The sequence below is a fragment of the Schistocerca gregaria genome, chromosome 10 (genome assembly GCF_023897955.1).
Source record: "Schistocerca gregaria isolate iqSchGreg1 chromosome 10, iqSchGreg1.2, whole genome shotgun sequence".
NCBI classification, from domain to species: domain Eukaryota; kingdom Metazoa; phylum Arthropoda; class Insecta; order Orthoptera; family Acrididae; genus Schistocerca; species Schistocerca gregaria.
In genome coordinates this window covers 139,529,381-139,556,422 of record NC_064929.1, presented here as the reverse complement: position 1 = coordinate 139,556,422, position 27,042 = coordinate 139,529,381, and the positions used below count along the sequence as shown (strand labels likewise).

Here is a 27,042-nt window from a genome sequence, read left to right as displayed (position 1 = left end):
TACTAACTTTCAGGCATTTCCTCTCATCACAGACAACACAGTGGCCAATGGCCTTGAATTAATGAACAAGATCAATGGTGTTTGTGTAGAGCCGAGAATACCAAATTTCAGGCATTTCCTCTCATCACGGACAACACAGTGGCCAATGGCCTTGAATTAATGAACAAGATCAATGGTGTTTGTGTAGAGATATCACTGCTGACAGACAAGCAACACTGCATGAAATAACTACGAAATAAATGTGGAATGCACATCAAATGCAATCATTTGGACAATGCAGCAAAATTTGGTGTTAATGGACTACGACAGCAGAGGACCTATGTGAGTGCCCTTTTTAACAGTGTGACATCCCCTGCAGAGCCTTTCCTGGACCTGCGATGATATTAATTGGACTCTAGATGTCAAGAAAACTATGACCTGGTTAGATGAGCCCTGATTTCTGTTGGTAAGAGCTGATGGTAGGATCTGATTGTGGTGGTGACTCCACGAAATGATTGACTCACATTGCCAACAAGGCACTGTGAAAGCTGGTGGTGGCTCCAGAATGGTGTGGGCTGTGTTTACATAGAATGGATTTGGACCTCTGAACCAAGTGCATTGATCATTGAGTGAAAGTGGTTACGTTCAGTTACTTGGAGCCCATCTTCAGTCATTTAGTGATGGAATTTTTATGGATGAAAATGCACCATGTGACAGGGCCACAATTGTTTGTGGTTGGTTAGAAGAACATTCTGGACAGTTCAACGAAAAGATTTGGCCACCCAGAATGCCCGACATTAATCCCATGAAGCATTTACGGGACATACTTGAGAGGTCAATTTGTGCACAGAATCATGCAAGAACAACACGTTCTCAATTATGGACAGCTGTAGAGGCACCATGATTCATTATTTCTGTAGGGGACTTCCAGTGACTTGAATCCATGCCACATCGAGTTGCTGCCCTACATTGGGCAAAAGGAGATCCGACAAGATGTTAGGAGATATTCAATAACTTTTGTTACCTCAGTGTGGTGGTGTCTCCTCTTGCGGACATGTCCAAAAGAACAGATGCCACATATTCATGTAATTTATTTGCCTTTATGCGCTATTACTCCACAGCCCTCAGTGCAGATGCACAGTCTTGTTCGACCTGCAGCAAGAATGTAAAATTAACAAGCTTCAAGGACATGGATGGATGGTGCTTGGTAGGAGTGTGGGTTGGCCAGAGACTGTGCCGAAGTAGTCCATTAGTCCATCCATTTGTGATGCACACTTTTTCTGGGTGGTGTAGTGATAAACACAACTGACTAATAAGCACAAGATTCCTGGTTCGAGTGCCAGTCTGGCATACATTATCACTCTCTGCTACTGATTCTGCATAAAGTCATGATGCACCTGATATCGTTAGTTCCTTTTCGTTCCTTGCCCCACCCCCTCCATCTTCAGTTTACATAATATTTAAGATTCATGCCACAGTTTATTCTGAGTTGCCCTTGAAGCTTATTTGTTACTTACAAAGTATTTGTGTATGCTAGTTGCTGAAGTGCTGTCCAACTGAAAGATTTGCACCACACTGTGGTTCCACATGACAGTTTTTTAAATTACTATTATTATGCTGCTTCTTCTTATTATTTATTACTATTGAAATGCTATCCTGAAACCTGGTATAAGTTGCAGCATAGGAGCAACAAAAATTCAATTTTTGACTGTGTTTGAAAACTTTAAATGCTGTCATAATCTACTCATTAAGAGTTATAATCTTATGTTAAATGTTGAACACAATGAGACCTGTATTGCAGTTAGAAACTTTGTGTATCTCTTGAGGCAGCTTAACTGACAGCCTGCAAATACGCAGACTTTATTCATCTATTATTTTAGAATGAGGGGATGTAGCAACTTCCAACAAACTTTACACATGATTTAAAACCTTGATGAAACTTTTTCTCACTGTCAGCCCCCATAGAATGATGAAAGGAAAGAGTTAATCACTTACTATGTTTTTGTTTTTCATGCAGTAAAACTGCTGCATCAGATATCATGTTTTAATTTATTTCTTCTTTATTATTAATGATAGCCATAAAATATTTGGTGACAGTATCCACATACACCATTGAACACACCTGCAAAATTATAATATTGTGTGACACATAGGTCTGGAACTATGACATAATAGACATTTAAATTCATGAAAAACTTGCTTTTGTTTAAAATTAGGTTCAAAGTACTCAAAGAATATTTGTCCATGTTTCATAATGAGAGCACTTGGTGACTTCCAACAAAAAGCAAGCATAATTTCAAACTTTTCCTAGACATTTTCTCACTTACATGCTTGTCTTCAAATGTTTAACACGTTATTTCATTAGTAAAGTAATCAAATGTTTGTAGATATTTTATACATGGGAGATCGGTTTTTAAATAGTCTGGGTCTTACTGGTATACACTGATGAGCCAAAAATTATGCCCACTGCCTACGGCAAGACTGAATGGTGCACAGTGCTGTTGTGGCCCGTGACATGATAAAGAAAGCATGTAAGTGGAGCAGAGAGAAATGGGGAAACATACTAGTGACAATACTGGCTGAAAATGGGGAAATCCTCTGACACAAGTGACTTTTTACAAAGGGCACATTATTATGGCACTCTGCCTGGGAGCAAGCGTCTTTGAAATGACAAAGCTGGTCCGCTCTTTGCATGCTGTTGTTGTGAACACGAGTGGAAAGTTGTTGAAGGGTGGTGAAACTAGAAGTAGGAGGCAAGGTGTTGGACATCCAAGCTTCATCACATGATGTGGAGGTCAGAGGAAGGATAAGTGGTGATATGTGGCTGATCTGATGGCAAAGTACAATGCTGATGCAGGCACAAGTGTTTCGGAGCACACTGTCGAGCAAACGTTATTGAATGCAGGGCTCTGCAGCAGACGACCCCTACGAGTTCCCTTGCTGACCCATCTCCATCGTTAGTTACAATTGAGTGAGCACTGAATCACTGAAACTGAACTGTGGATCAGTGGAAACGTGTCATGTGTTCAGATGAATCACTTTTCTTGCTGCACCAGCTTGATGGTCGTGTATGGGTACACCGTCATTCAGGTGAACGACTGCCCAAAACGAGCAGTGTGCCATGGATGCAGACCAGTGGGCGCAGTTTTATACAGTGAGGCAGTTACCATAGGCCTCTGTGGGACCGGTGGTAGTGTGGGCGTGCCCAAATGTTGCCGGGGTTGTTTAGAGCACACAGAAAATTTTTACTGGGAAGCCCTTACAAATGCTCCATAAAGTCCTGATCTCTCCTCAGGCATTACATACATATCCAGCAATCACAGGCCCTGCAGACTGCTGCTTCCACAAAATGCTTTCATTCCTTTCAGTTTTGTGCTCAGTTCCTTCAGTTGTGTTTAAATCTCAGGACTGGGTGGTCCTTCGCCAGGTCGTCCATCCAATGCTTCCAGGCCATCGTATGGGGCATCTGGTGTTTGGTTTCCCCTCAAGTGCCTCCTTCACCTATCTTTCTTCATGCACATAGGCTACGTCACCTGCCCATTGTTCTGCTCCTTAGCTTCTGTAGGATTTTTGGATCGAGAGGTGGATTTCCTTGTTCTTCCTCCTCCTCCTCTATTCTCATTTATCTAAGATCGGTCCCCATATCTTTTTCAATTCTCTTCTTTCAAATATTGATAGGTTTTCCTCTCCTCATTTAATAGTGCTCCAGATTTCTGAACCGTTCATGATTGCTGAGCATGTCACTTATAGATTCTCATCTAAGAGTTCGCTGATATTGATTTTGAGCTGAGCACCTCCCCGAGGGAGTATATGCATTTCATTCCCAGTGGTACTCTTTCGTTGATATCCACTCCTATGCTGTTGTCTGTGGTAAACCAAAATCCAAAGTATTTGAACTGGTGAACTCTATTGAATCTCATGCCATCTGTCTTTAGAAATTCTTTAATTCTTTGTGGTCTTAACTTCTTTGTAATAATGTAACTCTATTTTGTCTTGGTTCACCTTTAGCACAACCATTTGTGTGTGGCTGTCCATTTTCTGATGCATTTTTTCATCACATAGCTTGATTTACTTAATAGTACTATATTCTCTCATTAATCTCTGTAAGATGACACTGAACAGAACACATGAGAGAGCATCCCCTTGTCTGAAATCTGTCTCAATCGCAAATATTTCTGATGTGCACCATCAGAAACATGCTGCTGCCCTTGACCCTGCCATACAAGTTTACACCATTCTCATTAGGTTCTCAGAGATTCTGAAGTCAAGCAGTGCACTGAGTAGGCTATCCCAGTGGATGCTGTCATATGCACACTGAAAATTGACTAACAGACTGTAGATATCTTTATCATATTCCTAGTGTTTTTCAAATAACTGTCTTAGAGTGAAATGTTATCTGTTGTTGGTCAGTTTGGTTAGAACCCACCTTTGGTATTGTATGTTCTTTTCTATGAATGGTTATGATTTTCTGTGGGTAATTACAACCAGTACCTTTTAGGTTACATTCAGTAAGCTGATGCCTCTGTAGTTACCACATTCCCTTGTGTATCGGGCATATTACAGCCAATTTACATTTCTTTGGCAATGGTCCATTCTTCCATATAACTGCGTCAGGTTGTGTACTTCCAAGTGCGAGCTCTCACCTCCCTCTTTGATTAATTTACCTGTTGTTCTGCACTCCTGTGGGGCTTTATTGTTTCTTTGTATGGGATTTCAGCATGTTTGGTGCCCTGAGAAAGACATCCTTGGTTGTCAGTTTGCTTCAGACAGAGAGGTGCATGCCTGGGTTCTGTAGGCAACTGCAAACATTTTCCTATGAATCCATTGACTGTCTTCTGTCACTGTTGGATAAATGTATTTACAGTCATAGTGATTATTTTTGAAATACCCTTTGAAACATTCCACATTTGAAAGGCCCAGGAAAAAAAAGGACTGCAGTAGAAATGATAATGAAATTGCATTGTATGTTAGAGCATCTCAAATAATTTATTTAATAATCATCGATAATGAAATTGCGCCATATGTTAGAGTGTCTCAAAAAATTTATTTAATAGTCATCGGTACAGCTCTATCTGTGAACCATTTATAACTTGAAGAATATTGAGTCTGTATTCAGTTTCTTGCCATGTTCATCGTAACATGCGATGTGTTAACGTACGAATATTGTCCACTTTGGTTGCATACTTGCAGTCCTTCACAAGTCCCCACAAGAAGAAATCCAGCAGGATGATACTGGGGGAATGTGGCCATCAGGTACTCGGTCCTTTGTGTCTGATACAGTGATCGGGTAATTACGTATCCAGGATCTTGTGAACAAGGTGATATTGGGCTGCAAGTCTTGTGTCTGAGGATACACAAACTGATCCATTCACTGTTTTCTGCAAAGAAGAATGATCCAGCCACCCCGCTGTGCATTTGCACACACCATATGTTCAGTTTAGAGTTATCACGAACATGTTCAGTAATAGCTTGTCGATGTTGTGAGCCCCAAATCCGAATGTTATGCCGATCAAAGGTTTGTGGTACATGCAAGATTGCCTCATCTGAGAAAAAAACATCTTTAAAGGAAGTTGGCATTCATGTCCATGCACTGCAGCATATTCGTAGCACATTGTCATTGGCATGGTTTGTCATTCGGCATCAAATGTTGCAGAATTTGTACTTTTTAAACATACAAATAAAGACACTGCTGTACTACATGATGCAGTGTTGCTCAGGGTACATTACATTGTCTAGATACCTGCCGACTTGACTCAAATGCTTGTCTGAAGTCCTCGCAGTCTCTTCCAAAACACCAATGGCGTGCACCATCAAAATGTTTCAGAACTCTTCCAGTTGCCAGGAAATTATGACACAATTTCTTAATTGCCTGCCACATCAGAGGCATGGGATCAGTTCCTGGCCAATGCAGATTTTTCAATAAAAGGTCCATCTTCTAAGAGCATTTGTGTGAAACATAAAATCCATAAACATGGAAAAAAATTAATAGAGCTAGAGTTTGGTAGTTGCAGGATCGTTAGTTCAAGTCTTGCTTTTTTCCTTTCAATTTGAATACCAAATTCATTTAAATGCAATATTCATCAAATATATGCTAATTATCAATATCTAATTGTCATTTTTGTGAAAACAATTCATAATATTTATAATTATATATTTCACACAAAAACACAGATTTCATTGAAAATATAAGTTCTTAACTATTGATCTATTATATAAGATTACTGAGAAGATCGTTTCAGTTTCATATTACTTTTTTCATTTTTTTCACATTTTATGCTTTGTGGAAATGCTAAAAGACGTGCACCTTTGTTTAAAAATTTAACACAGGTAGAAAGTGAACCCAGGTCACCCCCATGGCAGGCAAGCATTCTACCACAGGGTCACATGGCTCCTTGTATTAAGCACATTAGATAACTTCAAACTTAGGTTTCTTAATAATTTTTGAGAGTTCATTGAACTGCTAGGGAAGATTGATATTTGAGTTCTTTTCTTCACATACCATAAATGAATATATAAACCAAAAACTACAAAAATCCAATAATTGTGTGGTTGCCTTTTTAGCTCAGAGAACGACAGTTTGAAGGGTTTGCAGTATCAGTTCCTATAGTCCGGTGTTCAAGCACCTGTGAATGTGTTCCATTCCTCATATAGCATTTATGGCTATGAAGTGCACTCATACAAAATATTTTGTGAGTGAACTCTAGACAGAAAAAACAAATGATCTGAAACTGGTTAACACTTTGTCAGCTATTCGCAAGAAACTGTGCACTATACTACAGATTCTGTTTGCAATATGTTTTCAGCAAAGTTGAAAAACATGATTGATGTGCCTCACATTTTGAAATCTTGAATAGGAAGGACTCCATGTAGCTTACTTCCTTCTATTTGTACAAAACATCATCACAGTAAAATATAGCCTTTTGCTGTGTTCTGTTACTAATGTGTGTATTGTTACTAATGTGTGTATATCCTTTTTTCATGGCCATTTAGTTTTGGTTCAGATGGTCTTACAACATCTGAGAAAATTAGTAAATAAATGTATACTATAGGGTGATAACAGGAGCTGAATAATGTTGCTACAGAAGGAACATCTTTTTATAAAGTGTCACCAATTATGTCTTATAATAACTTGTTGACAGTGATTTAAATATAATTGATCACACTTAATGTCGCTTACTAAGAACCATCATCGTTGGTGATAATGTGTAATTGAGGAGTTGAGTGGCTGACAGACACATGAACAAGACTGACAACATTGCCAAACTTTTGGTATACACCCTTCTTTACTGTAGTCAGTCATGTGTTTGTCTTACAAGTGATTTTGTGATGCAGTTTTGGCACTTTCTGTAGGTATATCCGACAATAGACTGATGGTTCCATCAGAGAAATCCTATCAATTTTCTAGCAAAGTTGAGACAAACTAAAAGTTGATTTTGGTTTCTCTGTCTTGTGCTAGCTTTTCATTAAATGAAGCTACAAATACTAGGTACATTAAAAACTGGTTAAATCAATCCATCTCTCCCATGCTCTTTATTATACTCCTGGACTGCAAGAGGGCAACTAATATTTTATGTAGTATCATCATTGCCTTTCTTTTCCTTTTTACAGCTGTGCATTCAACTGGATTTTGTGATACACTGAAAAACTTACTGGCCTTTTGCCCATCTGTCTGACAGCTGAAGGAAAACTTTTTTATTTTCAGATTTAAATTCACTTCTTTTTAACTTGTTGTTGTTGTGCAGAATTTGTAAATACATTACAAGTTCTACACATTTACATGATGTATAATAATTGAAGCTATTTGGAAGATACTGTTAATTCTTCAGTTATAGAATTCTATGGCATGTAGGTTCTATTTATTTTTAAGCTACTTGCATAATGTGTGGATGGGTAAGCCATACTTTGGTGGTTGTTCACCATCTTGTACTTCAAAATGGAAGGTGTTTTACCATGGAACATGTGATATTTGCAAATTAACTGATTTTCTTAAATCCCTTAACAATTTTACCTGTCTTCTAAATGAAAATTTGTGTTAGTTTCTGATAGCTTCTATTTCAAAATGTTTTTGATTTGTAACTAGTTTTTGACAGTACTTCCACCTAATCTGATGTTACTTACTGACTGTTGGTGTGTACTAGAGTAACAATATAACAATAGATTATTAAATACAGTATTGACAACACTGATTGCACTACTTTTAAATTTCAATAGAATGTTTATTCATAAGTAAAGACTATGTTGTACCTTGGAATATTTTTTCATGTATTGAAAAACCTTACTTTGCTGGAGGAAGACTTGTAATTTCAGAAAAGACTAATGCACACAAAAAGTGAATGTTATCATTGTTAAAACTGAATAAGGAGATATATTAATCTTCTATTACAGGGCTGTCTAGAGGTTTAAGGTACAAGATTCTCTCCTATTATATAAGTTTTATACCTTACAATAAAACTGAAAAATACAAGTTTTTCTCTGGAACTGTTGTGTGAGATAGACCACTGTCATATCTTTCTGCGTAAATTGATTTAGCATGCCAAACCGAAGATGTGTGTTGGGATGTTAATAAATTCTGAGACATTTCCATTAAGTTGTGACTGTTACTGGGGATGGGAAATGTGTGTGAAAAGCTTAAAAGTGTACTGCCTGAAATCTCAGCAACATTTTCAAATTCTTTTAATGTGCCTGTTGAATACTCATCCCCTTGACTATATGGTTATCTCTACTACTTCCACCATTTGTACTTAGGTCTTTCGAATTTCACATTAATAATATCAGGTAGTCAGTGTACTATTTAGATGCTTCTGTAATGATTTGTCTTCACTGACGAATTCCATTACATGTTTTGTAGCTCCAACTTCAGAAGTAAATGAATGCTCATTTCATTTTCTATTATTGCAGCATTTTGACTGAACATCTCTTTTTGCTTATGTATCTCAATAAATTTTTATTGTAAAAATTATAGTTATTGATTTCTTTTATCAATTAACTACCAGTTGTTTCCTATAATGTGTTCAAATAATGTACAGCAAAAAAAGTCTTTCTTGTTAAAGGGGCTGTCTAGTCCAGCACCATATTTATTGCCTAAAGCTGGTGGAGCTTGGAAAAACAGGAGAAAGAACGAGTCCGTCTGTGCGAAGGCAGCCGATTTCAATATCCTGGATAATCCGGGATCGTGGCCAGCTCTAGCTTCTACGTCGAACAGTGATGCAGGGAATGTGACTGCAGTGCCAGAAACGACAGAGAAAATGGGGCTCGCACAAGCAAAGACGGCGGTGACAGAGGAGGGAGCAGGTTGTCAGGGAGCAAGCGGAGGCTCCCTCAGGTACAGTTGCAAATTATCTAGTCTCCTCCCACTGCCTGTAAGAACATTTTTAAATTATGAGAAATGTTATGTGGAAAAATGTATACTTCAAGCTATCAAAGATGCTTCAAAGTGAACTGAAGGGAATTCGTTTTTGTAGAAAATAAGTTTTGTTTATCAGATTGCACACATATAAATACTCAAATTGTTCTTTTGACTATCAAGTCTAGGGTAAGTTTGATGTAGCTCTCTACTCCTCTCACTTATCAGCTATCCTCTTGCTGTGAGATCCCTTTAATGATCTGCCTTCTACACTCGTATGTTGTCCTAAATTTGTAGTTCAGTCCTTCCATGTTCCTTCAACTACAATTTTTGGCTGTAACTCGTGGTCTCCATATGTGCCCAGCTATCTGTCTCTTAAGTTCACTGTGTTCTTTATGGGACATTTCTTCTTCTTTGGTATCAGCCATTTCCTCCTCATTGGTTCACTGCTAGATGTCTTTATGCTAACATGATGATTCCATCTAATATTTGACAGTCTAATTTGAGACTACACTTGCAATGCTCCCAATCATTTTATTTCTGTCTTCACCATTATTCATTTTTTACCATTACATAGCTGGGCTTAGTCCTGTAGCTTTTTATAATTTTTTATAGTCTTGCGGTATATGTTTTTACATGCTACTAGACGTTTCTTTTTATAAAAGGACCCTTTGCCTTCTGCAGTCCATGTCATTAGATCTTCCTTCTTTACCTATTCTGCTTCCCAGGCACTAGTGTAGAGCACAGAAGTACGTAACAGAAAACAGCATTCATACTAGTTTTCAAGCACCACCTCCTTTTTCTAGCAGAAGTAAATAGATTCACACACACACGTCCACACAGACACGCAAGTGCACACTTCCTTGGCAGTGGCAAGACTGATTATGGGTACTCATTTATTGAAAGCAGTTGTCTGAGCTGGGAATAGGGAAGGATGCAAAGAGGGGGTAGTGGGAAACAGGCTGCCCAACAATTCAAAAAGAGTACAGATGGTAGAAAAAAAGAGATGTAGGACCGAAGGATTGGGTGATTGCCTATGCCTTCAAGGAGTCTCTTGTCCAAGTGTAACATGTAGCCATCCAGCAGACAGCACTACCCCAGCTTTCTTTGTGGCTACATGCATATTATAGGCATTATCACTCGTATTTCATAGTGCACTCTTCTCAAGTCCTTATCACTTTCGGCGATTACTGTTATGCAGCCAGGGAATGGCATTGTGCTAATTTCCTGTCTGTGACAAACCATTCTCCTTCTACAGTAGTCCTTTACTTCACTCACTGTTGTACACACTAAATATCAGTGGTGTCAATGAGCAACCCTACCTTACACCTTTCTTTGTTTTTAGATTCTTGCATTACTCCATGAGTTCTGGCTACTGCAAAAATTGCTTCTTGAGTGCCACCGAACCTGTTTCCTAACCTGCTTTCAGTTTTCCCTTCCAATCGTCAATAAAGCAGTTTCATGAGTGTGGTTGATACATACCATATCATACCAATTATGCTCTATCTCTGAAAAGCAATGATTATATTCATCTCAAAATCTGATAGAACTTCCACCATTGTATAAATGTGATTCACTATCTTGTGTAGTTCTTGCACCACCCTGTGGCCGGATGTCGATAATAGCTCCACTGATATTTTATTAATACATAGTCATTAGTTCCCTCACAGTTGGTATATAGCTTTTTGAATAAGTATTTAAATAACAAGATAATTATAATAATGTAAAAAAGTATTGAGTCTTCTTGCACTGTGTCCTTAACTTCAATTGGTCTTATTTTTCCTGCACATCTGTGAAGTTCAGTTCTAGAGTTACCAGTGTAGTATTACTAGCAACTAAAGATTAACATTTATTCATTTAGATATGTATTTAAAATGGTAGTTTCTCGACTATCTGGCAGGTCACTATTCTTCCTTCGTAATATCTGGCCTACTTAATGTATATCATAATAATACTTCTCTGTAGTAAAATGAGGCTGTATACTGCACTTTTTCAGAGTTTAATAAGTAAGTGCAGACTACAATGCTGTGTCATCTTCCAAAATGTTTTTTACACTTCTAGCACATCTGATGTCACAGTTATAAGATACACACTGTATTGCGAACATTGAATAAATTACCGCAACCACTCTTCAAGAATGATACTTAGAAACCCTCTTCCAGTGTTTACAAACAACAATGACATGTAGAAAGCAGCTCTGTTGGCAGCCCTGTGTTCTGTGTTGTTTCAGTTGCATATCAACTGTCCAGTATATGTGCATTGTGAAATTGTTGTTTTGTGTTGCCCTTTGTGTTTTAATTAAAGATTCCAATATGGGTGACTAAAAAAAAAAAATGTAATAACTGGGGATCAGAAAGTACATGTTGTAATGTATGTGACTGGCTTCTGGAGTAGCAGCCAAAACTATTGTTTTGGAGCTATGGATAAGAAAAAGTACAATTGGATACTGGAAGAAAAATCAAGCAGAAACTGAAAAGTGGTGTCTTTCCCAAACTAGTGGAAGTGAATAAAAGTAAGAAAGACAGTGTTTAAGGTAAACATAAAGATGCTGAAGAAGCTTTATTTTTGAAGATGAACGTTTAAGAGGAAAGGGTTTGTGTGCTACTGGGCCAATATTGCAGAAAAAGGCATTGTGATTTTAGTGGCAGTGGTGGATTGATGGATCAGTGAAAAAAAAAAAGATTCAGTATTTGCTAGATTACCATTGGTAGAGATGCTTTATCCACTGACAAACACCTGTGCCGTTGTCTAAAGACTACCTTTTGAAGTTAACTGGCGAGGAGGGTATTTTCTCACAAACAGTTAAACAATTGCAATGAGAGTAGCTGCAGCATATGATTCAAGAAAATTAAGGAACAAGTTACCATTTTGGCTTGTAGTAATGCAACTAGCAACTACAAGTTTAGGAATTCGTTAATAGGGAAATCACGGTAACCTAGAGCTTTCAAAAACCTGAAAAAAAGTGGAAACACTGCCCCGGAAAGTGTGGCTGAATTCAGAAATCTTTAAAAGTGGGTTCCAAAATGAATTAGTACCAGCTGTAGACAAATATTTGAAAGACAACAATTTACCAAGGAAAGCTCTGCTTTTCCATGATGTGCTTTCTCATCCTGCCGATGACAAATTCACAGGTCGAGATATCAAAGCATTATTTTCACAACTAAATGTGATTGCTCTTTGTTGGTTGATGGACCAAGGCATCCTTGAAATGCTAAAGTGGTAGTATTGCCATCATTTTCTTAGTTCATAGATATCAGCGATTAATAATAATAAAGACTTTGTAACTATTCTGAAGAGGATTGGCTTGCTAGAAGTCATGAGGTGATTTGCCAAAGTGTGGAAGAAACTATGAACATATCACTTGTGAGCTCTTGGAAAATTCTTTTTGACAATTAAGGTGGACATTTTAACTTTGAATCTGAGTTTGTAACCAAACTATAAGATTGAAACCATATTGTCTGATTGCTCAGAAATGTACCGGGCTGTGAGGATGTTGGTGCAGAGGACATCACCGAACACAGACTGGATGGCAAATGATGAAGTTTATGAACTAATTGTCAACAGTGTTGTGAAAGTGGCAATGCAGGGGGAAGAAACACAAGAGGAGAAGGCAAACAAAAAACAAGAGAAACCTCATCCCACATTCAGATGGGTTCAAGATGATTGAGGAAGCGCTCAAGTGTGTGGAGGGATATTGCAGCACGGAAGAGGGCTAAAGGAGGGAAACAGTCGTCTATGAAAGATTTTTTTAAAATCATCAAACCCTTAAGTTTCATCTTTTTTGATAGGCCTGGCTTTTCACTTGTGTGTATGATACATTCTTATTTCACAATGCAGATTGTTTTGTGTTGTTGTAATAATTTTTGAAGGGTGCATTACGTACATAACAAACAGTTATAACTAGCTTGTATTATGTCAGAAGTCAGAAAATGTTAATAAAAGCCACGTTTTGATATTAAAAGGGTGTTTTGAATGATACAGCTGGGCTCAGAAGAAAGAATTTATAGAACTCCAGCCTATTCAACATTTTTGTTATATGGCTTGACCTTCTACCACCTTAGGCCAGATAGTCGAGAATCTAATGTATGTCTCTAGCACATGTTGATATAGGAACATCAAATTACTAAGTATGTAAATTACTGTTACTTACATATCATTTACACAGCAATGTACAGAGAGAAACATGAATTAATTTAGACACAACATAAACAGTGCATTTGATTTTTATCAACTAAAAATAGAATTTAATTGTAGGTGTAGAGTATAAACAATATGTTTGATGTATCAGGTATAAATAAAATAGCAAGATAAATTTAAACTGTAAACTAACAACACAGAAAATGTGAGAAATGTGTAAAAAATTAATATAGAGAAGAAAATGTTTTGAAATGAACAACTTGTTTTGTTTAGTTTAATAATTTGTTATCATCTCATAGGACCTTAATGTGATTTGAAAGTGAGTTAATGGTTTTGATACCAGTGTATTTCACATTTTCCCATGCTAGTGACAAATTTTTCAGGGTATAGTGTCACATTTTCTTAGTCTTTTCTGAGTGTGGTGTGTTCATTTGCTTTGTAGTGAGAATAAATGTCAGTTACAAAAAGTCATGATGAAGCAGATATACTGTGAGGCAGCGGTCAGTACCCCTTTTCACTTAAAATGGCTGCATAGCAGATCCTTTGGGGCACTATGCACCTTACTCTGACCGCCATGTCCTGAATTATAAAAACCTGTGTGAGTTTTGGCTAACTATAGTTATTTTCTGGTGTGACAATTTGTACATAAATAGATTATGTCATAGTAGTGATTGTGTCATTATAGTGAAGTCAAATGTGGAGGGTATGTATGAATCTTGCATAGAAGATTTATGCATGGCAAAAATATTTGCTGCTTTAGTTTTTCACCATATGCAGGCACATTAGGCCTCAATCACAAAACGTTTTGCAAGAAGTATTTTTACTACAGGATCACTGCTGTTTTACCTACAAGGTACTTTTATCTATTAGCATGTTTGACAATTTTAATGAGTGGTCACAAATTATGAATTTCTCAGACAGCTATTGGCAGGGGCCTATTCTAACTCATCACATGCACAGTAGATGGTTAAGCTCACACGTTCCTTTCTCTACAAAGAATACATTTTCTCACGCCATTATTCATTATTAAAATAGGCACTGTATACTGCAGGTAGATAAGAAATCACCTGTATTGTCATAAGATTGCCATAACTGATTATGGTGAAAAGAGAACTCAAGTTCATTTTCCTGTGCCAGTATATATTTTCTAATGGAAGACTGTGCTGGCAAATCTTGAGGTTCACATTGAATACAAGTGGGTTGATGGCAAAAAATTAAGAGACACAGAGAGTCATGTCTCAGAGTGATAACTATCATAATATCAGTGCTAAGTTAAGAAGAAATAGATCTGGTTAATAAAACAGTGGAAGATATGAGCTATCAAATTTATTGTACTAAAAGAATTTACCTCCCACTCTGTTGTGAAACGTGTGTGAGAAGGTACATTTTGATTTTTCCCTAATAGCGTAAACGATGTCAAGCTTTGTTGTGTTTCTGAAGAAATGTACACTGCTCGACAAAAATTTGAAGCACCCAGAAGATATGGTTGGATGTCAATGCTACTTCATACATGTACACACTATCGGCTGGCATGAAAATGATAGTTTCAATTCTCTGTGACTGGCAGAATGACCACCAGAATGCAGTTGTGTTATTCATGTCTAACGTTGGTACCAGACATATAATATGTTGTTGTTGTTGTGGTCTTCAGTCCAGAATGATGCAGCTCTCCATGCTTATCTCCATGCTCTTGTGCAAGTTTCTTCATCTCCGAGTAACTACTGCAACCCACATCCTTCTGAAACTGTTTAGTGTGTTCATGCCTTGGTCTCCTTCTACGATTTTTACCCTCTGTGCTTCCCTCCAATACTAAATTGATGATCCCTTAATGCCTCAGAATGTGTTCTATCAACCGATCCCTTCTTCTAGTCAAGTTGTGCCACAAATTCCTCTTCTCCTCAATTCTATTCAGTACCTCCTCATTAGTTACGTGATCTACCCATCTAATTTTCAGCATTCTTCTGTATCACCACATTTCAAAAGCTTCTATTCTCTTCTCATCTTAACTATTTATCATCCATATTTTACTTCCATACATGGCTACACTCCACACAAATACTTTCAGAAAAGACTTCATGACACTTAAATCTATATTCAATGTTAACAAATTTCTCCTCTTCAAAAATGCTTTCCTTGCCATTGCCAGTTTACAGTTTATACCTGTCCTCTGTACTTCGGACCATCATCAGTTATATTGCTCCCCAAATAGCAAAACTCATCTACTACTTCAAGAATCTCTTTTCCTAATCTGATTCCCTCAGTATCACCTGATTTAATTCGACTACATCCATTATCCTCTTTTTGCTTTTGTTGATGTTCATCCACGTATATCTTCCTTTCAGGATACTGTCCATTCCATCATACAGCTCTTCCAGGTCCTTTGCTGTCTCTGATAGAATTACAATGTCGTCGGCAAACCTCTAAAGTTTTTATTTCTTCTCCATGGATTTTGATTCCTACTCCAAATTTTTCTTTTGTTTCCTTTACTGCTTGCTCAATATACAGACTGAATAACATTAGAGATAGGTTACAACCCTATCTCACTCTCTTCTCGACCACTGCTTCCCTTTCATGTCCCCCGACTCTTATAACTGCCATCTGGTTTCCGTACAAATTGTAAATAGCCTTTCGCTCCCTGTATTTGACCCCTGAAACCCTCAAAATTTGAGAGAAAGTATTCCAGTCAACATTGTCAAAAACTGTCTCTTATGTCTACAAATGCTAGAAACGTAGGTTTGTTTTTCCTTAATCTGTCTTCTAACATAGTCGATGGGTCGGTACTGCCTCAAGTGTTCTAACATTTCCATGGAATCCAACTTGATCTTCCCCGAGGTCGGCTTCTACTAGTTTTTCCATTCGTCTGTAAAGAATTTGTGTTAGTATTTTGCAGCCGTGACTTATTAAACTGATAGTTCGGTAATTTTAACATCTGTCAACACCTACTTTCTTTGGGATTGGAATTATTATATTCTTCTTGAAATCTGAGGGTATTTTGCCTGTCTTGTACATCTTGCTCTCCCAAGGCTATCAGTAGTTATAATGGAATGTTGTTTACTCCCGGGGCCTATTGTATATAAGGGGTGTAAACAGTGTCAGATGTCTAGTGAAGGACAGGGAGATGCCACATACTCAAGTGAGACAGCATTGACAGCACGTGACAAGAGATTGAAATGGGCCTCTATGTGGATCTCCATTTGACTGGCTGTTCAAATCATTCAGTATTTAGTTTTCGAAGCATTTGGATGTGTAAGTGGGCCAATACTGGACTGCGTGGCTATGTGAGGGCAGGTGTATTCGTCATGAAGATTCTGGTCGACCACATACAACTGTCCCGAGGGAGGTTCGCTGTATTGTGCACTGAACACACTGTAACTCCTTTGATTCTGCATCTGCCACCAGAGAATAAGTTATGATCTCCATACTATATTCTGTCCCATCACGCATCATTTCTCAGTGACCAGTAGCAGCCAGGCTAGAGGATTACCATTCTGTGTACAGGCTGCTGTAAACGCTAGAGCACAAATGAGTGCAGTCGAAGTGGTGCCATGTTTGTGAAGCGAGGACTGCTGATGAACAACATTGCATTGTGTCAGTGACGAATCATGGTTGTGCGCTTCCCCAGATGACCAATGTCGGTGGGTATGGCAGTGACCTGGGGAGATCCCATTCTTACTATGTTTTGGAGAGGGACAGCGATGTTACTCCTGAAGATATGGTGTGGGGAGGCATCGGTGTGACCTTAAGCTACATCTGGTAGTGATTGAGGGTACTCTTAACAATACAACAGTATGCCAGCGACATCCTCTGTTCTCATGTGCTACATCCCGTGTGACAGTATCCTGCTGCCATTTTTCAACAGGACAAAGCTTGTACACAAGTGAGGCATTTCTCTGTAAACTGTCTGTGTGATGTTTAGGTAGCCTTGTGGCCAGCAAGATCCTCGAATCTGTTCCCGATAGGACACATATGGTACCATCCCTGATGTCAGTTCTGTCTCAGGGCCAGTATCCAGGATATCAGTGACCAGTTACATCAGTCGTAGCTGAGCTTGTTTCAGGAGAGGGTACGCTGATTTCATAACATTTTTTTGTCTAAAAAAACCTGTTAAATTCAGAATAATGATAAATAGTGATTTATTCAAAATGTGCTCTGTCATTTTTATACGTTTCCCCATCTTTTGCACAATCTGAGAAAACCACGCTAGTAAAAATTTTTTCTTTATTCATTGAACCTTTTTTTCGCATTTTCGTGCTAATAAATGCATTGCTCAGCAATTGCATGACCCATCGATGCCAACAAGTGGTAATCAGAAGGAGCAAAGTCAGGTAAGTAAGCCGCGTAGGGTAGAACTTCCAAACCGGGTGCTTCCAACATGTTGTGAACTGGTTTTGCCGTATGTGAAGAAGCATTGTCATGAAGAAAAACAACTTTTTGTTGCCTCTTTTGGCATTGTGGCCTTTTTTTAAGCTCCAAACAATTCAAATCGGTTAATTGTTTTTGGTAACATTTCATTTCCTCAGGTTTTAACAGCTTAAAATAGACCAAGCCCCTCTGGTCCCATCAAATACAGAGCATTGTCTTTCTGCCAAAGCGATTCAGTCTTTGCAGTTGATGTGGATGGTGTGCCTGTGTCTACCAATGAGCAATGATTTTTTGCATTTCGGATTCTCAAAATAAATCCACTTTTCATCCCCTGTAGCATTACGATGTAAAAACGACTTTCTTTTGTACCAAGTGAGCAAAATGTCACATGTGTTTTTGCACTTTTCCATTTGTGCGTCGTACAGCTCATGTGGTACCCATCTATCGATCACCTGAATTTTTCCCATCCTTCATAGCCAATTGAAAACAGATTGTTGACTAACAGACAATTGCTTGGTGAGTTGTTTTTGTGTTTGCGAATCATCTCAATTTGACAGTGCTTCCCATTCCACATATTATTTTTTGGTGGTTTTCCACCTTTATTGTCTGCAACATCAAGGTCACCATTTTTGAAATGCCAAAACCATTGTTCACATGTTTCTTTCGATGGAGCATGTTCACCATAAGCTTCACGAAGTAATCGGTATGAGTTAGCAGCAGTTTTCTTCAAATGAAAACCAAAAATTAATGCTGTTTGTGAATGCTCTTTGTTCAGTGTAGATTTCAACATACTGAACACAACAATGCAACACTATGCATTGACTTTTCCTGTTTATTGTTTGTGCTCACCTGATACTTGTTGATGCCACAACAAAATAGCATAGTGTCAAATGTTATAGTACAAACTGCATTGGTGCGATATCTGTTATCTGAAATCGACATTTTATACTTGTACACCAGGTAAGTTCTTTGTAAATGTGACTATGTTCTGTAATCACATAAAATTTTTGCCCCGTAAAGTTTCATTTTTGTTTTCTCTTCCCTTTTGGGTGCTTCACCTTTTTTGTTGGGCTGTGTATAAACACTATAAACTAAAACTGAGTATTTTCTTTATGTGCAAATTTTCTCAAAAACAAGAAAACAGATTGTATTAGTATTCTCTGTAAATACCTTGTATCAAAAGGAACGTTCACAAGAAAAACTATAAAATTGCAAGGAGACAGAATGGCTGGCTATTACTTTCCTTCAGGAAATGGAATTCTAAGTACTGCCAGCAGACACTTTTAAAAGGAGAAAAACGGGTACCTCACTTTTGTAACTGTCAGGTCTTTTTGCTGAGAGAAAAGAGAAGTTTTTGAGAGGAAGAGCTTTTCTGTTGTTGAGTGGTATCTGCCAATAGTGAGGACAGGATAGACAAAGATAATGGGGGACACATAGGGAGATTAGGAATTCTAAGACGTATGTGTGTCCCACCCATTTTTTCCAGCTTTTCGTGACTTGTCCACCTTTTCTCACTGAGGAAGGAACTAACAAAGCTGAAGGTCAGGAAATTATTTTCTTCTTTCAAATGCATGAGCAGTTTTCTATGTGATGTTTTAGTGGTCAAATTCAGTAGTAATGTGGCTTGCTTGAATTCATTGTAAGACAATTAATGTAAGTAATGCTACCACTGGAATGAAGTTGGAGAACTTTTTAAGGTCATCAGATGGGAGCACTGAATCCTGTTACATGTGTTGTTACAATTGTTCACTGAAGAAGCAAAATAAAGAAATTGAAGTTTTAATGGTGTGCTTTTTGTGTTTTGCTGAGTTGTTAATTCCATTTTATGCCCAAAGAAATTCTGTGCTAAAGACTTGACTGTAGCTCGAGTGCTCTCATACAGCGAGAGCCTCACCAAAGAGTTACAACACCTGTGAATATGTTCGGAAGAATTGGGTATTCATTTTGGAGTTTCAGTGAAAACAAACTACTCCTGAGAAAGAGGTAGAGATATCTGCCGACCCAATCTGCAGGAAAATTGGTAGGCTTCTACGGAAAATACGGTATCTGCCATATTTCACAAAATGTCTTCTTTATAATGATAAAGGTGGTCTAGGCTTCCAAAAACTGGGCTTTTACTGCATTCTGTGTGAGTGTGGCATGTCTTACATGGAACAGTAAACTGGGACAGAGGCTTCAATGTAAACGAGGCTTGGGGTCTGGTACTTAATATATTATGATCTCACTGGTCATCAAACACAGAACGAAAACACTGAGAGAAGATGTTTTGAAAGCACATCAGTGCGGCCTCTGAAAAAACAAATGATTGTTAATGGGCATATTGAACACTAACAGTTGAACTTGACTATGAACAGTGGTGCGACACCGACAACACTTCACAGCCAGGTTAGAGTACTGGCAGCTCACAGCACCTGACAGAGATGACTGGGTCAGTCGATGAAATGTTAATTGCAAAGTGGAATTGTCAGCTCAGCTGAACCTCGAAAGTATATCATCAGTCAATGATATCAGAATATCTTTTACTAAACTGTTATACTGATCAGCTTAGAAAATTATTATGTTGTTCACTCTCTACATTCACAGCGAAATTTCTTCAGCATCACCCACAGCTGGTGGTTCAGGGGACTGGGCATCTGTCGTCCGTCAGCATTCCTCCTCACCTGCAGACGACGGCTGTGGGACACTGGAGACCTCAGCCAAAAGTGTACCTCACTCTGAGTCGTCTTCAGAATCTCTACACTGCAAAGGACCCTGCCGGAGCTCGGTACTGCGGCCTCTTCTGTGCAATACGGGCACTGCCATTACTGGATCTAGGAGCTTCTCTGAAATTCTGGGCAGTGGGAGCGGGGACCTCTGCCGCCGTGCGCCATCCAACATGGCAGTTGGCACTGAAAGAGGAAGAACTCCAAGGTGAGTAATCACCTCCATTATTGAACATGGCAAACATCTCGGTAAGCATTCATTGTTTCACATCTGCCACTGGATAAAGGCCTCTTCTAGACTTTTTTTTAATGCATTTCAGCCTTTAGATACACGCATCCAGATGCTGCTTCTGTATGTTTCCTAATGTTTACATCTACATACATGCTCCACAAGCCACTTCACAGTGTTCGAGGGTATTCTGTACCACTGCTAGTAATTTCCTTTCCTGTTCCAGTCGCAATTAGAGTGAGGGAAAACTGACTGTCTATATGCATCTGTGTCAGCCCTAACTTGTTGTATCTCATTCTGTAGTCAGCTTCAAATAATGTTTCTCTAAATTTTCTCAGTAGAATCCTCGAAAATAATGTCACCTTGCCTCCAGAGATTCTCCTTTGAATTCCTGAAGCATCACTGTAGTACTTACACCTTGTTCAAATTTACTGTTAACAAATCTGTAAGACAGCCTCTCAATTGATTCAATGTCTTCCTTTAATTCAAAGTAGTGTGGATGCCAAATACACGAGCAGTACTCATGAATAGGCCACACTAGTGTCCAGTATGCAGTCTCCTGTACAGATGAACCACACACTCCCAAAATTCTCCCAGTAAATTAAACTCAACCATTCACCTTCCCTGCCACAGTCCTCACGTGCTTGTTCCATTTCATATCACTTTGGAACATTAAGCCCAGAGATTTGAATGATGTGACTGTGTGAAGCAGGACACTACTAATCCTATATCTGAACATTATGGGTTTGTTCTTTCTTCTCACCTGCATTAACTTACATTTTTCTACATTTAAATCTTGCTGCCATTCATCATACCAACTAGAAATTTTGTGTGAGTCATCTTATATCCTCCTACAGTCACTCAACTTTGGCATCTTCCCATTCATCACATCATCATCAGCAAAGAACTGCAGATTGTTGCCCATCCCGTTCACCAGATCGTGTATTTATGTAGAAAATAATAATGAATCTATCACACTTACATGGGGCACTCCTGGCAATACCATTGTCTGATGAACACTCCCCATCGAGAGCAACATACTGGGTTGTATTCAGTGGCATAGTGTGGTTGTAAAGGTTGGGAAGACTCTACAGTTATAATAATAATGTTAATAATAATAATAACTAACTTGTTCAAGAAAGAATGACAAATTTGTAGAACTCCAGCAGCAAGAGAAGACGCACTTATATTTTCTTGTACACAAGTGCAATGCACCTGTCTTTTCTTTACACGAATAAGTCTATAACTTGGTCTACCAAGATCAATTGCGGGTAGGGTCAAAACCAAATGTAGGAACGTCATTGTTTCTTCATAAACAGAGTTTAAATCATTGTTGACAATGTACTTTAAGAGGATTCTTCGAGATAAGTGTTTTTTCTCATCAGTGTATATGTTACACAGTTCATGCTCAAGTTGTTCTTGTTCGTAAAAAGGATACTGTTCTAATAACTGAAGCAGTTTCAACTTAGGGAATTTTTATTGATAGTTTGGGAAACACTTTTCGTTCAGAAGTTCAACAAACTGAATTTGGGATAAAGTCTTTAAATCTTATTTCCATCTGAACACTTTGCAAATCCATTATCTCGTAAGTTAATGCCCTGAGAGGAGTCTTTTGACTGTCACAGGAGGATAAGTTGCCAATCAAACACAAGCTGCATCAAATGCATTCATCAACGAATGTTTCCGTTCTTAATTGTCATAAGTTTCTCAAAACAGTTCAAATTTGTAGTGGCAAGCAATTATACTGACAGATGTTGACTGAAGAACATTAAAGGGATAATCGACATAAACAAAGCACCCTCGGTAGAAGCAAAGCAAGTAGACAAACGTAGGATCATCCATTCGTCGTTTCATTCCTGCAGCACAGCTCAAAGTTTCTGGGTCCCATTGAGAGTCTGTATCATCAATTATATAATTAAAAGCACCATATAACACTGAGAAATGACTAGATATCATTGAAACTGCCCTGGAACGAAAATTCCAGCGATTGTTGCTCGCGTATGGCAGTTTAAATCCTTTCTCACATAGCAACAGTTCGTTTTGATGATTTGCTGAAAAACGAATGAAATGTAGTACTATCACTTAAAAACATGCGTACTTGTCATATGATTTTGGAGGCATGTAACAGTACCAAATTCAGGTGGTGTGCGTAACAATGAGTAAACAGCGCATGCAGCCAGAACTGCTTCACCAATGTTGTAGTCCTCTTTCTCTGCCCTCCATTACTGAAGTGCCATCATCTGTTTGACTAACCATTTTTCCGTTCACATTCCATTCTTTCAATACTGCATGAATAATGTTTGACAAACCTTCAGCAGTTTTATCTCCAGAAACATCGTAAAATCCAATGAATCTTTCCTCAATTTTGTCTGCAATACAGTATCTGAATACTATAATCATTTGACTCTTGCATGACATGTCTAATGTTTCATCAGCCTGAATCAAAATGGAATTGCAATTCTGAATTTCAGATTTTATTTTGTCATTAACTGCCAAAGTTATCATTTCTATTACATCATTCTGTATATTTGCAGAAGTTCATTTAAGAGTTGAAGATGATGACAGATGGTCTTGGATTAACTGCTCTTCTTGAACTAATAAATCCAACACTTCCAAATAGTTACCGTAGTTGCTGGAGGATTCTTCTTCACGATGGCCGCAAAGGGCTAGTTTTTGTTTACAAATAAATACAATTGCCTGAATAAGACGAGCCAATACTCTCTTGTTGGATGCAACTTGTTCATTTTATTTCATTGCTGTCAGACGAGCGGCTTCAGAAAGGGCATGCTCAATTCTATTTTTGCCCAACAACTGAAATGATTCTGTGTTCTGCAGGTGACATTTTGATATCTGATGCTTTTGTGTTTTCCTGTCAAAGTTCTTTATTGTACAAATGTTCTCGCTGCACCATTCCTTTTCACCACCTAAAAGAAGACATATATAACAATATAATCTGTTATTAAATGCATTCGCAGTCAGCCAAGTATACTTTTCATACCAGGCTGTCTGAAAAGTGTGTTTTTGTTTGGCTTCACTTAAAACTACACTGAGTATAGGAATAGGTCGTTTGTCCTTCAATTCATCCTTTTTTTGTTCGTTAATGTAGAAAAAGGCATTTTCAATAAAAATTCTATAAGGTTTTCAGTTGCTGGCTCACTCATGTTGGCGACACAAAGAAAATATGCGCGAAAATGAACACAAACCGCGCGACTGTTCACTTCCGTGTTAAAAGCCAGCATAGAGGTGGCAGAGACTAATCTCGATGCCTGCTAGCAAGTGCAGCACACCAGCCTTCCGGGAAGAGGGGAAGTGGAGGGGGCGCAGGCGCACACAGCCAGGTAAGGGAAGGGAGGCAGAGACTAAGAGCAGTCGAGTCTCAGGCAGGCAGACACCAATACTCAGGGTGCGGCGGCACGGGCTACGAAGCTGATGTCTTCGCACATTTAGTGCTCTCAGTAGAAAGTTATTTATATTTTTGTTATGAATTACTATTGCATCTTTTTTAAGCAGGAATACAGTGGAGACTAAGTCTCAAAGTCTCCCCTCACGCTATGCCACTGGTTGTATTATTCAAGAACTCTTCAAGCTGCTCACATGTCTTGGAATCTATTCCATATGCTCATACCTTCATTAACAGTTTGCAGTGGTGCAGTGTGTGAAACGCTTTCCAGATATTTAGAAATATGTACTCTTCCTGTTGTGTTTTTCGTTCTTAGTTTGCAGTATATCCTGTGAGAAAAGGGAGAGCTTTGTTTTACACAAGTGATGCTTTCTAAAATAATGCTGATTTGTGGATGTCAGCTTCTGTGTTTCAAGGAAAAGTATAATATTCAAACTGAAAATATGTTCAAGAACTCTGCAGCAGATCAGTGTTAAGTACGTTGGTCTGTAATTTTGTCGGTCTGTTCTTTTACCTTTCTTATATACAGGAGTCACCTGCACTTTTATCGTTTCACTTGGAACTTTGCACTGGGTGTGAGGTTCATGGTAAATGCAAGCTAAGTAATTGGGCAATTCAACAGAGTACTGTTTGTTTTGATGGTTAACTGATGGTATGCTTGTACAACATAGTTCTCCTGACCACTATTTACCATCCATTTAAACTTTGTCCATAATTCCCATCCATCAATTTTTAACTGGAAGTAAGTGATGCCAGTTCATCACCTGTGAGGGATGCTAACAACTGCTTATTTGCTCTTTCTAGCAGAGGTACTCTCGTAACCTTCTTGGCTAGTATATTAACTTTTGTAACCATAGTCATTTTGATGACCTCACCATAAAGTGATCTATGTACCTTCTTGTTTCGGTTTTTTCATATCTTTTGGATTCCAGCAAAGAACTTTCTTGGTACTCTTAGCTCAATTTTTAGCAGCCATATAGACCTGCACTATTGACAACAGGTCTGTACTTAAAAACTGGATAGTCGCCCAGATCACACCAGTATACAAGAAAGGAACTAGAAGTATCCTGTGAATAGTAGACCCATATCAGTGGCATAAATTTGTATTAGGTTAAGGGAACTTCTGTTGTGTTCCAGAATTACGAAATACTTAAATGAGCTGTTGACACCTAACCGACATGGATACAGAAAATATTGCTTCTTTGAAACACAACTGACTCTTTCACACTATGGAATATCCAGACTGGACTAATAACAATACGAAAATATTATGAAAAGGATAGTTGCTACTCACCATATAGTGGAGGAGATGCTTAGTAGCATATAGCCACAACAAAAAGACAAAACGATCTGTGACTTAGCATCTCCACTATATGGTGAGTAGCTACTATCCTTTTCATAATATTGTTACTAGTGGCTCTCTATTATGTGAAGTAATGGATGATATTGTCAGGAGATCTCAAGATGATTCTGTATTTCTAGCAGCTTCTAATCAATCTGGTCCTTTCAGTTTAGGGAAAATCCAGAAGTCACTCAGTGCTAGTCAGGGGAATAGGGGGAATAGGGTGGCTGGCAAACCACCGCTCTGTTGTGTTTGGCCAAAAAACCACTAATTAATTGACAATGATGGGCAGTGTGTTATCATGGTGAATGTGTCAATTGCCCACTGCCCCCAAGTCTGTCAGTCTGCCTCTCGCTGCTTCACAAAGATTAGGCAGTATCTCACAGTAGTACTGGGTGATCAAAGAGTCAGTATACATTTAAAGCCTGAATAAATCACGGAATAATGTGGATAGAGAGCCACAAATTGACACACATGCTTGGAATGACGTGGGGCTTTATTAGAACCAAAAAAAAAATACAAAAGCCCAAAAAATGTCCAACAGATTGCACTTCATCTGACCAGAATAGTAATAATTAGTATAACAAAGTAAGACAAAGCAAAGATGATGTTCTTTACAGCAAATGTTCAATATGTCCACCATAATTCCTCAAAAATAGCTGTAGTCGAGGAATAATGTTGTGAACAGCACTGTAAAGCATGCTCGGAGTTATGGTGAGGCATTGGCGTCGGATGTTGTTTTTCAGCACCCATAGAGATGTTGCTCGATCACAATACACTTGCAACTTCAGGTAACCCTAAAGTCAATAATCGCACGGACTGAGGTCTGGGGACCTGGGAGGCGAAGCATGACGAAAGTGGCAGCTGAGCACATGATCATCACCAAATGACGCGCGCAAGAGATCTTTCACACGTCCAGCAATGTGGGGTGGAGCGCCATTATGCATGAACATTGTACGTTCCAGCAGGTGTTTATCAGTCAGGCTGGGGATAGTGCGATTCTGTAACATATCGGCGTACCTCCCACCCATCATGGTAACAGTTACAAAACCAGAATCGTGCATTTCCTCGAAGAAAAAAGGCCTGATAACGGTAGATGTGGTAAATCCAACCCATACTGTGACTTTCTTGTTGTGCAATGGAGTTTCCACGACAGTTCTAGGATTTTTGGTAGCCAAAATTCTGCATTTGTGGATATTGACAGACCCTCGGAGCGTGAAATGAGCATCGTTGGTCCACAACACGTTACTCAACCAATCGTCATCTTTTGAAATGCCCACACCACAAGTGCCCTCCGCTTCACTAAATCGCCAGGTAACAGTTAATGATGCTGATGGATTTTGTATGGATAGCATCGGAGGGTACGCCTAAGTGCCAACCAAACAGTAGTGTATGGAATGCCAGTGCGACGTGTGGCTTCATGAGTGCTGTCTTCCCTGTGCATAGACAAACCCGCTACAGTCTCCATTTCTTCCTGAACTGTCTCAGCAACATTACGCCTTGTGCTTGGTTGGCCACTATGGGGTCTATTGTCTAAACAACACGTGG

At 38.6% G+C, this 27,042-nt stretch overlaps 1 protein-coding gene across 2 annotated transcripts in view; it reads left to right on the top strand.

The window, feature by feature from the left end:
* Positions 1 to 27,042, top strand: part of LOC126293407 (uncharacterized) — a 139,406-nt gene that overhangs the window by 16,678 nt on the left and 95,686 nt on the right. For both annotated transcript variants that reach the window (XM_049986621.1, XM_049986623.1), the window contains 2 exons: positions 9,030 to 9,301; positions 20,405 to 20,731. In XM_049986621.1, the coding sequence (XP_049842578.1) occupies positions 9,030 to 9,301; positions 20,405 to 20,731 (599 nt within the window). The remainder of the gene's footprint in view (positions 1 to 9,029; positions 9,302 to 20,404; positions 20,732 to 27,042) is intronic.